A 15,153-nucleotide genomic window follows, 5' to 3' on the forward strand; every position below is an offset into this window, starting at 1 on the left:
GGCGGGGCCTTCCCGGGCCAGCCCGGCCCCCTGGGTCCCAGCCCGGACCTGCCCGTGCGCAGGGCGGGTCGCGGCTGCAGCCCTAGGGCGGGGAGCGGGCAGAGAAGTCGCTGCCCGGGCGGAGGAAGCGGCCGGAGTCGAGCGCGGCGATGGCTGCAGCGGGGCCGGCGCAGGTAGGACGCGGGGCGGGGACTCCCCGGCCGGGCACTGGCTGGTCCCGGCTGGGGGCTGGGACCCGGGTCCCTCCCGCTTTAGTGACCCCGGGGCTGGGAGCGGCTCAGCGCGGCCAGGCAGAGCCCGGGGCCCCGCTTTGCACCAGCGCAGCCCGGGGCCGCTGGAGTCGGGGAGCTGCTTTGGGGCCCCCAGGGCTGGGGGGCCTGGCCCGGCGGACATGCAGAGCCGGGCGCGGCCCCTTCATAGAATCACAGAATATCAGGGTTGGAAGGGACCTCAGGAGGTCATCTAGTCCAACCCCCTGCTCAAAGCAGGACCATCCCCAACTAAATCATCCCAGCCAGGGCTTTGTCAAGCCGGGATTTAAAAACCTGAAGGATGGAGATTCCACCCCCTCCCTAGGGAACCCATTCCAGTGCTTCACCACCCTCCTAGTGAAACAGTGTTTCCTAATATCCAACCTAGACCTTCCCCACTGCAACTTGAGACCATTGCTCCTCGTTCTGTCATCTGCCACCACTGAGAACAGTCTAGATCCATCCTCTTTGGAACCCCCTTTCAGGTAGTTGAAGGCTGCTAGCAAATCCCCCCTCACTCTTCTTTCCTAGAGACTAAATAACCCCAGTTCCCTCAGCCTCACCTCGTAAGTCATGTGCCCCAACCCCCTGATAATTTTCGTTGCCGTCCGCTGGACTCTCTCCAATTTGTCTACATCCTTTCTGTAGTGGGGGGACCAAAACTGGACACAATACTCCAGCTGTGGCCTCACCAGAGCCGAATAGAGGGGAATAATCACGTCCCTCGATCTGTTGGCAATACTCCTACTAATGTAGCCCAATATGCCATTAGCCTTCTTGGCTCCTGAGCCAGGAGTGGGAGCTGGGCTGAGCACAGGCCTGGGGCGGAGGCGGGGACTCCGGCTGGGGAGGGGAGAGGAGCGGAGCCTGTTCCCTGCCCTGGGATTGGGGCCCTTCCCAGCGTCCCACCCCAGATCCCCATAGGAAGCCAAGGGTGACTCCTGTCCCCGGCCAGCAGGGCCCCAAGTCCTTGGGGGGCTGTGCGGGGTCGGGGGGGGAGAGTCTCCGTGGGTCACAGCTGCTGGACTGGGGGTTTCCCTGGGAGTCGCTCCCCTAGAAACCTCATCCCCCGCTGAGACTCCAGGCTGGGGCTGGAGTGGAAGGTGCTGTAACGCTTGTGCCCACAGGTCCAGGTGGCGTTTGAGGACGTCGCTCTGTATTTCACCCGGGAGGAGTGGGAGCTCTTATCCCAGCGAGAGAAGCATCTGTACCGGGACCAGATGCTGAGGAATTACTGGGCCCTCATTTCCCTGGGTAAGGACCAATTTATCTTCTTTTTAACAGCTGTGAAATGTCTGGGTTCCCTCGATGCCATGTGCAACCCTGGGCTGAGTGGTGGCAAATGCCAGCCTCTTTCAGGCCGGCTTCCTGTTGGAGCAGAAATCAGGGCTATAAAGCCTGGGGCTAATCTTAGGGCTTGTCTACACTTCCGCGCGGGGTCGATCGAAGATACGCAATTTCAGCTATGTGACTAGCGTAGCTGAAGTCAACGTACTTAGATCTACTTACCTGCCTTCACTGCAGTAAGTCGACAGCTGATACTCTCCCGTCGACTCCGCTTGCGCTGCTCGTTCCGGTGGAGTATTGGAGTCGACGGGAGAGCGCTCAGCGGTCAATTTATCGCGTCTAGGCTAGATGCGATAAATCGACCCCCACTGGATCGATCGCTGCCTGCCGATCCAGCGGGTAGTGTAGACAAGCCCCTAGTGGGACTTGTTTATTTGCATTCCCTACCTCAGTCCTGGCACAAAAGTGGTAGCCAACAGTCACATGAGTAACAAGTGTGCCTCAGGAAGTGACTCGAGTTAAATAAGGCAGGGGAAAAATGTTGCTGTTACAAGAGCTCCCCACCTCCCCCCAAAGAATGAACATCGTAAATTTAACAACTGTCCAGCTGAACAGTGCTTGCACCCTATGTGAAAGAACTGGTAGCTCTGAACGGCGCCACCTGGTGACACTTGCCATGACACGTTGTGGCCAGTGCCTTATAATGACCTACTGCAAACTGTTTTCAACAGCTATAAGATGGCAAAGGAGCAAAGTTCCCTTCTTCCAAAATCTTCCCCCATGATAAATTTTTCAGGTGGGTAAGTGAATGACCAAAGAGAAGGTGTTTGAGGACTTTCTACTCACCCTGTCTCTTAATCTGAGAGTAATGGGTGTTCAATGGTGTTTCAACTCGTTAAAGAAAATCTGTGTCACACAGTTGTCCTATGGAACGTAGTGCCACAAGATAGCATAGAGGCCAAGGTGTTAGCAGCATGGGATATTTCTATGGAACATCTGGAGTTACCCTAGTAAGGATTTAAAACTCAGCCCCCACTGCAAATTGAGATGGGTCATAGACGTTGCTGCTTCAGAGTGTGAACTGAACTTGCCTGGTGGGAGACAGGAAGAAATCTCCTCTAAGGAAGGTTTATTTCATTATTCTCCTGCTTGGGATCTCTTGTGCTTTCCTCTGAAGCAGCGACTGAGAGCAGTGTCCCATTGTGCCAGGTGCTGTGCAGACACATCCTGACCGAGGTCGGGGCCCTGTTGTGCTGGGCTGCACCAACATATAATTGAGCCCCTGCAGCCAAAACTTTAGTAATAAAACTTCCCCCCCAAAACAGGCTATTCAGGTTCCAAACCAGACTTAATCCACCGGATCGAGGTAGGGGAGGCAGAGCTCTGGATCTGGGATGCCGAGGACTCCAGGGAAAGCTCCGGGCCTGAGAGCCCCTCCTCAGGTGAGTCGTCATAATCCGGTCCCTTCTGATTTACACACGTGCTAATGAAGGGCTCCTTGACAAAGGCAAATGAGCTGAAGAGAGACAAATTGAGGCTGGGAATTAGGGGCCCATATTTATCTTGATGGAAGTGAACCACTGGGAGAGCTCCCCTCAGGACACAATGATTCTCCATCACTAGGAGTATTAGACCCTCAGTAGAGGTCTCCCTTACGGGATGGGGAGCAGATAGATAATGGACACAGTGTTGGTATATAATACTCTAAATGCTCTTTATTGATTACAAAACAAACCTTAGTCACTCCACTTTCACATCCCAAACATACTATCCCAGAGACCAAAGGTCAGAATGGGCTCGATGGCCAGTAGAGATTCCTTCCGATCATAAGACATGGGGAGCCGGCGAAAACCACATCTATATCCACATGCGGCTCTGGATCAATAAATAACTCCGATTTGCAGAAGTCATAGGCAACTATTTTTAGTCCATTCTGTCATGTCATTGGTTCTTTGCCTTTGTTTACTAGGCCTTCTACCCACACAATTCCAAAGAGACAATCCTGGGCAGGCTGCCATGGTTCAAGGCGTGCCATTTCCTCCAATTCTTATACAATTTTATATCAGTCCAGCTGACAGTTTCCTTTTCTGCTCATTTTCCGTATTTTTCTCTGAACATAACAAGATTGTTTTTGCACAGATAGTTCTAACAGTCCTTGACCATAAGATCTTGCTTCGGTTGCCAACTTGCAATGCACATATTCATGTCAAGTATGCGTCATTCATACCAGGCCTCAATGACATATCCATGTAATATGTTAGAGATGAATCACAATGTGTGTGTGTAATATATATACATCTCCCAACATTTCCCCCCTCAATACATGATTAATGCCATTAATTATTGTATCACATTATAATTTCACAAGCAATTCAATTTTATATATCGCTTGCTCCAAAACTTCTTGTCGCTTTCTTATTCGGCAGTATAAACATAGCATAATAAAGGTTAACAAAATAATTCATGCAAATAATATCACAATAGGATATAGCATTAAATTTAGAAGAGCTGTGGCACTGGGAGACCATCCTTTGAAAATATCATACCAATGAGAAATTGCCAATTCTCCTTCTTTCCCCAATTTTAATATTTGACCTTTGTGGCTCAAAATGTTTATTTTCCTAGCTGAGCAGACTTAGATACATCTTTTGCATATTGCCTGATTTTTTCTCTTTCATCAATAAATTTTTCCCATTGTTCCCAATGTATCCTCAAATCAAAGTACCAGTCCACATCTTTTGGTTCCCAAACAATTTCCTTTATAAAAATAGAGGACCTCGGTAAATAATTCCATTAATAATGATCTCTATTACATTACATTTACATGACTTAATTGGGCCTTTTTCTGTCATACTTCCCCAAAATACATGTTTTTCAGTGGTTACCACACAAATACAACCGTTGCCTAAATCAAACACTCTTGTGCCATGAGAGGCTAAGTATTGCATGGTACATTGTCTGCTTGAATGGTTCAAATGACATGCCTCTAGGGACCAAGTTAGTTGTGGGCACACCCATTTACTTCGTCCCCACTCTTCACAATGTTTCGTTAATGTTACTAATTTATAATCCCCTTCTTCTTGAATCAGGTGTGTCCCACTTATTTCTATTTGCCATAACTCTTCGTTCATAATTTTTGGCAGCACCAATGCCATTGCTGCGTTCCTTTGCTTCCCTGTGTTGTGTAACAGCATTCTGCCTTTCCACACTCCACCTTCAGAGTGGCTTGATCCCAATTAAACGCCATATATTTCTTCCATCCTGCAATTTGCTGATTCCATATATGAGGATCTTTGAACCACTCAAAAGGCCATTGTCCGTTACTTAACAGATTAATCATTCTCTCTTTCTGTTGTATCCCATAAGTTTGCCTCTGTACACCTCGTATTGCTTGTACAGTTTTATTGTCCATCTCAGACACAACAAATAGATTTACATTTAGAGACATTTTCAAGGGTTGGGCTTGTTTCAACTGGAGTTCCACACTACTTATTCCTTGTTCCGATAATGCACCAAAATTTTGTTCACATGTGTCTGTATAACCCCCAAAATCTTACCCAAAGCTGACATTTTCCCTTGTAATGTCTCAATATCAAATCTTTTGGCTTTAGATATTCCCGTGTCACATTTTTGCCATCTTCCCGCCATATTTCAAATTTTACCTCAAAAGGTTTTTCTTTACATCTGGTTTTGTTTGGTCCTGTTTTTTCCATTCTGTCCCGCGAATAGTCTAATGTATTTTGACCTTTGATCCTTACCTCCATCCTAGAGGTGCTCCCATATGTATATCCATGTACCCCTACATTTCCCCAAATATTCAAAAAACATAAAAGCCAAAAACTATATTTCCACCCTTTTTGAATTATTAGGAGCCTCAATATTGAAGTCATGGCCATTATTCCATAGGAATAATGTCCAATGCTTCCAGCCGTATTATTCTAAATACTTACTCTAACCCTCTTCTATCTTTACTCGAGCTCTGGTATTATTTTTTTTCTTCCTAAAATATAACACCCACAACACAATTCTTCTACTAAGCACAAAATGCAAAGCAAAGCAAGCATAAGCAATAAACCAATTACAAAAATTGTAGCACCGTATCCATACTCCAAATCCAAGGTTCGTACAGGATAATCTCCTGTGCAATTGGGCATTCCTTTCTCTCTGTAAGATAAACTAAAAGAAAAAGAAAGGAACATTATTTAATCTTTAGGCCATAACTTTAATTGTGATGTGTGGATCCACTTTCCCTTTTCCCCCTTGTTAATCTGCACTACAGTAGGTGAAATTTTATTCATGATGGGAAATGGTCCAACCCATCTAGACTCCAGGACATGATTTTTCGATAGTTTCAAATACATTACTTTATCTCTGATTTTCCAAAATTTACTGTCCTGAGCCACATGAGAATCCAGTGTCTCTTGCTTTTTCAATGGCATCAATTAGTTTAAATTCCATTTTCTTAAGTTCTATTGGTAACACCCTTACCCATTGCATAACTGATACCTCCTCTTCTTCTTCGGGGTACAATAAAGGGCTCCACAATCTCATAGGCCTTCCAAAGAGAATTTGATAAGCCTGGTAGCCAGTACCCAATAGATCACTACTTCGGATGACCGCCAACAAATTGGTAATTTATCTTCCCAATCTTTGCCAGTTTCTTGCACTACTTTGCGTAAAGCTTGTTGAATAGTTTGATTCATCCTTTCTACTGTCCCTAACGATTGAGGATGATAGGGGATATGTAGTTGTTGCTTTATTCCTAAAGCTTTTAATAAACTTTTAATTACTCCTCCTACAAAATGTGGCCCATTATCTGAATCAATTACTTTTGGAGTTCATAGAATCATAGAAGATTAGGGTTGGAAGAGACCTCAGGAGGTCATCTAGTCCAACCCCCTGCTCAAAGCAGGACCAACACCAACTAAATCATCCTAGCCAGGGCTTTGTCAAGCCGGGCCTTAAAAACCTCAAAGGATGGAGATTCCACCACCTCCCTAAGTAACCCCTTCCAGTGCTTCACCACCCTCCGAGTGAAACAGTGTTTCCTAATATCCAACCTAGACCTCCCCCACATAATAGTCCATATCTACTAAGCACTACTTCCCACAGCTTTTTGGCAGTGGTCTCTGCAGTATGATTTCTGGTGGGAATTGCCTCCCCCCATCCAGAAAAGGAATCTACTATCACTAATAAATACCGATTCCTCCTTTGAGTCTTAGGCAATTTATCAGTATAATCAACCTGTATTCTATTCCATGGCTCCACAATTCTTTGGTGCCACAAGGGTCTCAAATTCACTGGTGTATTCCCGTCTGCTGCACACCTTATGCAGTTTTTAACAAAATTGTCTACGTCATTTCGCACCTGAGCCATATTCCAATTTGTTTTACCTTAAAGAGAGTATTCTCTATTCCTTGATGCACCATAGAGTGACACGGGTTAATAATCTCTTCTCTTTGAAGTTTGTCAGGTGTCCACTTTACCTCTCCTGTTTTTTTTAATTCACCGCATAGTTACCTTGTATATTCCAGTTTCCCCTTCTTTCCTCAGGTTTAACCTCCCTGTTTTATGGCTTGAGCTCCAGTAACTTCCATAACTCCCAAAGGTTCCTTTGCTGTTAATTTAGCTAAAGCATCCGCTTTATCATTCCAATATTTTTCATTCCCTTCTCTCTTTTGATGACCTTTAATATGTCTTACTCTTAATTTTCCTGGGTGTTTTTTCAACCAATCCGTTAGATTTCCAATCCTCCTTTTGGACCAAATTTTTCCCCTCAACTGTTTGCCAAGGATTCTTTTTCCAAATCTCAATCCAGTATCACAGTCCTTGTACCACAAAGTCTGAATCCATTTAGACATAAAGACAATCCGTAACATTATTTTTCTATTTAAGCAGGTCACTAAGAGCTCTGACCTCTGCTCCCTGAGCTGCAGTCATACTCATAGAACCAGAAATAGTTTCCCCGTCAATTTGTACAGCAGCATATCCCATATGTTTCTTAGAGTTCCAATGGCACGAACTACCATCTGTAAACCAAACCTCTTTTTCTCCGAGACTTAACGTCTACCAGGGGTGCTGCTTCAACTAACTTAGGTTCGGTTTCTGGAAGTGGTCTCTGCAGTATGGAGGGCATATGGTAACATCATGGCTTGTTTGTTGTTCTCATAAGTAACATCTGTGTTAGTTAACATCAAGGTCCCTTGGGCCATTCTGCAATTCAATACTCCTTTCCCCTGCAGTTTACCTGATAAAATATACTTCAGTGGAAAGTGAGGTGTTTGTATTATAACAGGGGCTGTGCCAGTATTCAAAGCAAAAGCTTCGCTGGCCCACACAGCAGCTAAATATTCTCTTTCACAGATCCCAAACTACTGCTCCATAGGGGTTAATCTTCTAGACTTGTATGCTACCGGTATTAACTTTCCGTCAATTTCCTGCATAAGTTCCAATGCTAGACTTTGTTGGGTGCTGCCAACTTAATCACAAACGGCTTGTTTATCTCTGGGAATTTCAATGCTGGAGCTTGCATCAATGCTTGTTTTAAATGACAGAGAGCTTTTTCTTGTTCAGGCCCCCACTCCCATTCTCTTTTCTTTTTTAGTAAACGCCACAAGGGTCCAGTTATAGTGGCAAAATTCCATGTGTTTCCTTAAATAGTTAAACCCTCCTACCATCACCCTCAATGCACGAGAATCCTCTGGCCTTGGTAAATTCACTAATGATTTCACCTTTTGTTGATCCGCCTGAATTCCTTGTTCCCTGGGGGTCACCCCCAAATAAATCACTCTCCTTTGCACTAGTTGGGCTTTCTCTTTATTAGCCTTGAAACCCGTTTCCTGGATGACTCTTTTTTAGTCCGCTCAGCCACCTCTTCTTCAGTGTCCGCCCACGCTAATATGTCATCTACATTTGAGGTGACGTTCTCCTGATCCTCTTTGGAAAACTGATCCAGCAGGCACACCACATATTAGTGTGCAACAGCCGGAGTGCAGCTTAGGCCCTGGGGAATTCTTTTAAACAAGTACTGTTGTCCCTTAAACATAAACGCAAAGCAGGCCCAAGAATCGGGATGCAACAGGATGGCAAACAAACAATTTGCCAAATCTATGACAGAGAACCATTTAGGGGGCCCCTGTATTCTTGCCGTCATCTGAAGCAGATCTGCTATTATCGGTGACATGGGCGGGGTAGCTTTATTAATTTGTCTAAAATCCACTGTCAATCTCCTGAGGCTTTTAATACAGGCCAAACTGGGCTATTGTGTGTGGAATTCCCCTTTTCAATCACTCCCTGTTCTAATGATTCGACTATTTTCTCAATTCCTGCCTCTGCTTGCACAGGATATTTATATTGTCTCTGTGGTGACGCTTTGTCCCCCACGATTTTAACACGTGCTTTGATTTTACTATATTCTGCTTTATTCTTAATCCATACACTGGGAAACTCCTTTACCCCCATCCTGTTGATCCAGTATAATCTCCTCCACTGCTTCTGCAGCCCGTATTCGTGGAATGTCCCCTGCTGTCGGGACGCTTTCCGTCCAGCCGGGCACACGCCCCAGAACTCCGTTCGTTAAATCCAAAACAAACCGATTCCTCTTCAAAAAAGGAGTCCCCAATATCACTGGCTCAGCCGCCTGATCTATCTGAAGCATTTGTTCTTTACAACGAACATCCCCCGCTCTCTGGGTATAGCTATTTCTACTGAATGATACATTTTTCCTGTCACTCCTTCCCCAATACAGGAGGCTGCTATAATAATCTCTGACACGTATCGAGTCAAATCACAACTTCCATTTACACCAGCCCCACTAAGTCAAAGTCAAAGCTTTGGCTTTGACTTTTTTGAGTTTCAGGTCTTGTTGGCACAGAAATCGTTGACTTTCAGCCAAGTCCATCCTGGGGAGTCATGGGCCAGAAGCCCTGGACTCCCCCTCTTCCAGTCCCCCCCCAAGCAGACTCCGAGTGACCGGACCTCCAACACCCCCCTGTTGCTCCTCCTCCTTGTCTTTGTCTCGCTTCCTAGGCAGAGTGTCACCTGGTCGTCACCTGGTTGCATCCCCCTCTTGGGTCTCAGGTTACAAAGGGCCCCCGGTTATAGCATACATGCAGACAGCTGGAGCAGCCTCACCTGCCCCAGAGGTCTCAGCCAAAGTCACACACCCCTTTCCCACCACTGAGATATTGGTGCAGCACACAGGGAAACTGAGGCACATATTATTCATACAAAACAGTAAAACTCACATAGGCTCAACAGTAAGACTCACGTACAACATAACAAGGGTGTCAGGTTTCCCTCCCCACTCTGAACTCTGGGGTGCAGATATGGGGACCCGTATGAAAGACCCCTAAGCTTATTTCTACCAGCTTAGGTTAAAACTTCCCCAAGGCACAAATCCTTTCCTTGTCTTTGGACGGTATTTCTGCCAAAACCAAGTGATTTAGACAAAGATTCAGGAAAAAGGACCACTTGGAGTTCCTATTTCCCCAAAATATCCCCCCAAACCCCTTTCACCCCCTTTCCTGGGGATGCTTGAGACTAATATACCAACCAATTACCTTTAATAAAAGTACAAACCAGACCCTTTATGTTTAGGACACTAAAATCAATCAGGTTCTTAAAAGAAGAACTTTATTATAAAGAAAAAAAGTAAAAGAAGCACCTCTGTAAAATCAGGATGGAAGGTAATTTTACAGGGTAATAAAAAGATTTAAAACACAGAGGATGCCCCTCTAGGCTCAACTTAAAAGTTACAAAAACAGGAATAAACCTCCCTCTTAGCATAGGGAAAATTCACATGCTAAAACAAAAGATAATCTAATGCATTTCCTTGCTATTACATCTAAAATTTCAGAAATTGTAAGTATCATTTCAGTAGGAGCAGGGTTACCTGCTTAGTCTCTCTCTTTGTCCTGAGAGGGAACCAACAAAGAGAGCACAAACAACCACCCCCCCCCATTTGAAAGTATCTTCTTTCCTTATTGGTCCTTTTGGTCAGGTGTCAACCAGGTTATCTGAGCTTCTTAACCCCTTCCAGGGGTTTAACTTGGATTTAAACTTGGAGAGTGGTCAGTTTAGATGAGCTATTACCAGCAGGAGAGTGAGTTTGTGTGTGTATGGGGGTGGGGGGGAAGTGAGAAAACCTGGATCTATGCAGGAAATAGCCCGACTTGATTATGTAAAGAGTTGTCACTTTGGATGGGCTAGCACCAGCAGGAGAGTGAATTTGTGTGGGGGGGTGGAGGGTGAGAAAACCTGGATTTGTGCTGGAAATGGCCCACCTGTTGATCACTTTAGATAAGCTATTACCAGCAGGACAGTGGGGTGGGAGGAGGTATTGTTTCATATTCTCTGTGTGTATATAAAGTCTGCTGCAGTTTCCACGGTACACATCTGATGAAGTGAGCTGTGGCTCACGAAAGCTCATGCTCAAATAAATTGGTTAGTCTCTAAGGTGCCACAAGTACCCCTTTTCTTTTTGCGAATACAGACTAACACGGCTGTTCCTCTGAAACGAGGGATTTTATTCTACCCTTAGCTGTATGTTTATGACAAAGGGGAAATCCCCACTTTGTCACAAGCCTATAACGTATTACATGGAGATATATATATATATATATATAATCTCCCAACAATAGTAACTTTGCCTACCCTATATTTCTCTAGTTGGTTTACTAGAAGGTCATGTAAGACAGTATCAAAAGCTTTACTAAAGTCAAGATATGTGACATCTACTTCTCCCCTATCCACAAGGCTTGTTACCTGTCTAAGGATATTGGGTTGGTTTGACATAATTTGTTATTGACAAATCCATGCTGACTGTTAGTTATCCCTTTATTTCCTTCTAGGTGCTCACAAATAGAATGTTTGATTACTTGGTCCATTATCTTTCCAGGTACTGAAGTTAAGCTGACTGGTCTATAATTCCCTGAGTTGTCCTTATTCCCCTGTCTATAGCTAGGTACTATATTTGCCCTTTTCCAGTCCTTGGGTCTCTCTACCATCCTCCACAAGTTCTCAGAGATAATCGCAAATGGCTCAGAGATCTCTTCATCCAGTTCCTTAAGTATTCTAGGACATATTTCATCACGCCCTGCCGACTTGAAGACCTCTAACTTGTCTAAGTAATTCATAACTATTTTCCTTTCCTATTTTAGGCTCAGATCCTACTCCATTGACACTGATGTTCACTATGTTAGTCGACCAATCACTGCTAACTTTTTGTTGAAAACTGAAACAAAAGAGGCATTTACTAGTTTGGCCACTGCTGTGTTTTCTCTTATTGTCTTTCCCTCCTCATTTAATAATGGGTCTATCCTGTCCTTGGTCTTATCATAGAATATCAGGGTTGGAAGGGACCTCAGGAGGTCATCTAGTCCAGCCCCCTGCTCAAAGCAGGACTAATCCCCAACTAAATCATCCCAGCCAGGGCTTTGTCAAGCCTGACCTTAAAAACCTCAAAGGTAGGAGATTCCACCACTTCCCTAGGTAACCCATTCCAGTGCTTCACCACCCTCCTAGTGAAAAAGTTTTTCTTAATATCCAACCTAACCCCCCCCCACTGCAACTTGAGACCATTACTCCTTGTTCTGTCATCAGGTACCACTGAGAACAGTCTAGATTCATCCTCTTTGGAACCCCCTTTCAGGTAGTTGAAAGCAGCTATCAAATCCCCCCTCATTCTTCTCTTCCGCAGACTAAACAATCCCAGTTCCCTCAACCTCTCCTCATAAGTCATGTGTTCCAGTCCCCTAATCATTTTTGTTGCCCTTCGCTGGACTCTCTCCAATTTATCCACATCCTTCTTGTAGTGTGGGGCCCAAAACTGGACACAGTACTCCAGATGAGGCCTCACCAATGTCGAATAGTGGGGAATGATCATGTCCCTCGATCTGCTGGCAATGCCCCTACTTATACAGCCCAAAATGCCGTTAGCCTTTTTGCCAACAACGGCACACTGACTCCTATCCAGCTTCTCGTCCACTGTAACCCCTAGATCCTTTTCTGCAGAACTGCTGCCTAGCCATTAGGTCCCTAGTCTGTAGCAGTGCTTGGGATTCTTCCGTCCTAAGTGCAGGACTCTGAACTTGTCCTTGCTGAACCTCATCAGATTTCTTTTGGCCCAATCCTCTAATTTTCTAGGTCCCTCTGTATCCTATCCCTACTCTCCAGCGTATCTACCACTCCTCCCAGTTTAGTGTCCTCTGCAAACTTGCTGAGGGTGCAATCCACGCCCTCCTCCAGATCATTAATGAAGATATTGAACAAAACCAGCCCCAGGACTGACACTTGGGGCACTCCGTTTGATACTGGTTGCCAACTAGACATGGAGCCGTTGATCACTACCCGTTGAGCCTGACAATCTAGCCAGCTTTCTGTCCACCTTATAGTCCATTCATCTAGACCATACTTCTTTAACTAGCTGGCAAGAATACTGTGGGAGACCGTGTCAAAAGCTTTGCTAAAGTCAAGGAACAACACGTCCACTGCTTTCCCCTCATCCACAGAGTCAATTATCTCATCATAGAAGGCAATTAGATTAGTCAGGCATGACTTGCCCTTGGTGAATCCATGCTGACTGTTCCTGATCACTTTTCTCTTGTGTAAGTGCTTCAGGATTGATTCTTTGAGGACCTGCTCCATGATTTTTTTAGGGACTGAGGTGAGGCTGACTGGCCTGTAGTTCTCAGGATCCTCCTCCTTCCCTTTTTTAAAGATGGGCACTACATTAGTCTTCCTCTTGCTTCCCATATATTTGTAAAATGCTTTCTTGTTACCCTTTATATCCCTAGCTAGTTTAGTTTTGTTTTTTGCCTTGGCCTTTCTAATTTTGTCCCTACATGCTTGTGTTGGTTTTTTTTTTAATACTCATCTTTGTAATTTGACCTAGTTTTTACTTCTTGTATGACTCTTTTTTTGAGTTTCAGGTCATCGAAGATCTCCTGGTTAAGCCGGGGAGGCCTCTTACAATACTTCCTATCTCTCCTACACACTGCTAATCTTTGACTCAAGGATGTGACCTAAAAATGACGGGGTCTCGAAGCCACAACAAAGAAATGGATCGGAGATGGGGCTGCGATGAAATGGGAAGAGGGATGGAATTGTGATATGGGACAATATGGGGTGGTGGATTTGCAGGGTGCTAAAGTAAAGAGAGGTCTCCGTGGTGTGGGGGAGCATAGGGGGGCTGCATTTACCTAGTGGGTAGGACATTGCAGTAGAATTCAGAAGACCGTGGTTCAGTTCTAGAAGCGAGTCACTACATGCCTCAGGTTCCCCAGCTCTGTAATGGAGAGGACATTGGGGTTGTGAGGATAAAATCCATCTGTGTGTGTCAGTGGATCTGGCACTGGGGGTCAGACAAGCACCTGGCTGGAAAGACACACCTCTTGTTCCATAGACCACACCACCGCCTTCTAGGCTTCCCACACTTCAGAAAATCATACCAAGGCAGGGGTGCTCTAGAGATTTTTCAAATGGGCTTCATGCCTCTGCCCCTCCTGTCTCAAGTTGTGTGCTGGTGTCTTATGGCCCTGGGGCACCTGGATCCAGACATAGCTCAGAGAGGGGCAAAAACCTGCTCGCAGCCTGGGAGAGCATCCCTGAGTGACTGGCCCTTGGCAGAGAAGGCGCTGTCCTCTCCAGGTTTCCACCCCGCCCCCTCTCTGCCATTTCACTTCACACATGACCTCTCAGACTGCAGAAACCTGCCCCAGCGAGCAAGGAGAAAGCTGGGAATGACTCAGGGCCGGGCAGGATCCGTCACATATGATGAGTGCGAGGTCACGCCAGGTACAGGACGCAATTTTGTAGAGCAGGTTTCAGGCACTTGCAGCGTTTCACTGTAATGCTCTAAAATTGCCCCACGTTCCAGGCTGCTGCTTTGGGGAGAGTGAACATGTTTGGGGGCCAGGCAAAAGGCTCGTGTGGGCCGTAACTTGGAGTACCCTGGTGTATGGGCTGGGTGTGAGGGAGAGGGGGTGGGATGGCCTTTGTCACCTACCCCCTGCTCTCTTGGTGGTATGAAATCGTTGTCACCTACGTTACTTCAGTGTCCGGGCTTAGCATAGCCCTCAGCCTGAACTCGTCTGTGACTGGCTGTAGATCAGAGGCCTGCTGAGTGGCAGCCATTATCCCCCTCCAGCTCAGCAGTGCCAGGGAGCGGGTTGTGACACAATACAGACCTGTTTTTCAGGTTACATCACACAAACCCTGAGTGACTTCCCACCCCCCAAAACCCCCTACCCTCTTGCAGATTTTAGTTTCAGTCTTTGTGCAAAACTAAAACTAAATATCAGGCGCAGGTTAAATGACTTCTTTAGAAGGAATTCCCAAAAAGGACTCTCTCCCACAGGAATAAACTACGTTGTTCTAAGCAGCTTTAAACCGGTCTCACTGCGTCCACATGAGGGGATTGCAGCCCCTCAACTAAACTAGTTTCAAACCAATATAATTAAAACAGCGCGAAAACTGGGGAACAGGCCTCACGCTGTAAAACAGAAGAAAGTGAAGAACCAGCACCATGTAAATAAACCCCTCTGATTAAAATAACAAGAGAATCAGTTTGAAAACAAAACCAGGGCTGCGTTGTGCCACGCACTGCCTGTATCCT

General features: G+C 45.7%; 1 protein-coding gene across 1 annotated transcript in view; it reads left to right on the top strand.

Moving 5' to 3' along the window:
• The first annotated feature begins 26 nt into the window (after positions 1 to 26).
• The window catches only part of LOC125637942 (uncharacterized), a 47,039-nt gene continuing 31,912 nt past the window's right edge, over positions 27 to 15,153 (top strand). Inside the window, 3 exon segments of the mRNA XM_075129080.1 lie at positions 27 to 173; positions 1,379 to 1,505; positions 2,864 to 2,980. Of these exon segments, the coding sequence (XP_074985181.1) occupies positions 150 to 173; positions 1,379 to 1,505; positions 2,864 to 2,980 (268 nt within the window). The 5' untranslated portion in view covers positions 27 to 149.

This window comes from Caretta caretta, chromosome 6, assembly GCF_965140235.1.
Source record: "Caretta caretta isolate rCarCar2 chromosome 6, rCarCar1.hap1, whole genome shotgun sequence".
In the NCBI taxonomy this organism is placed as follows: Eukaryota; Metazoa; Chordata; order Testudines; family Cheloniidae; genus Caretta; species Caretta caretta.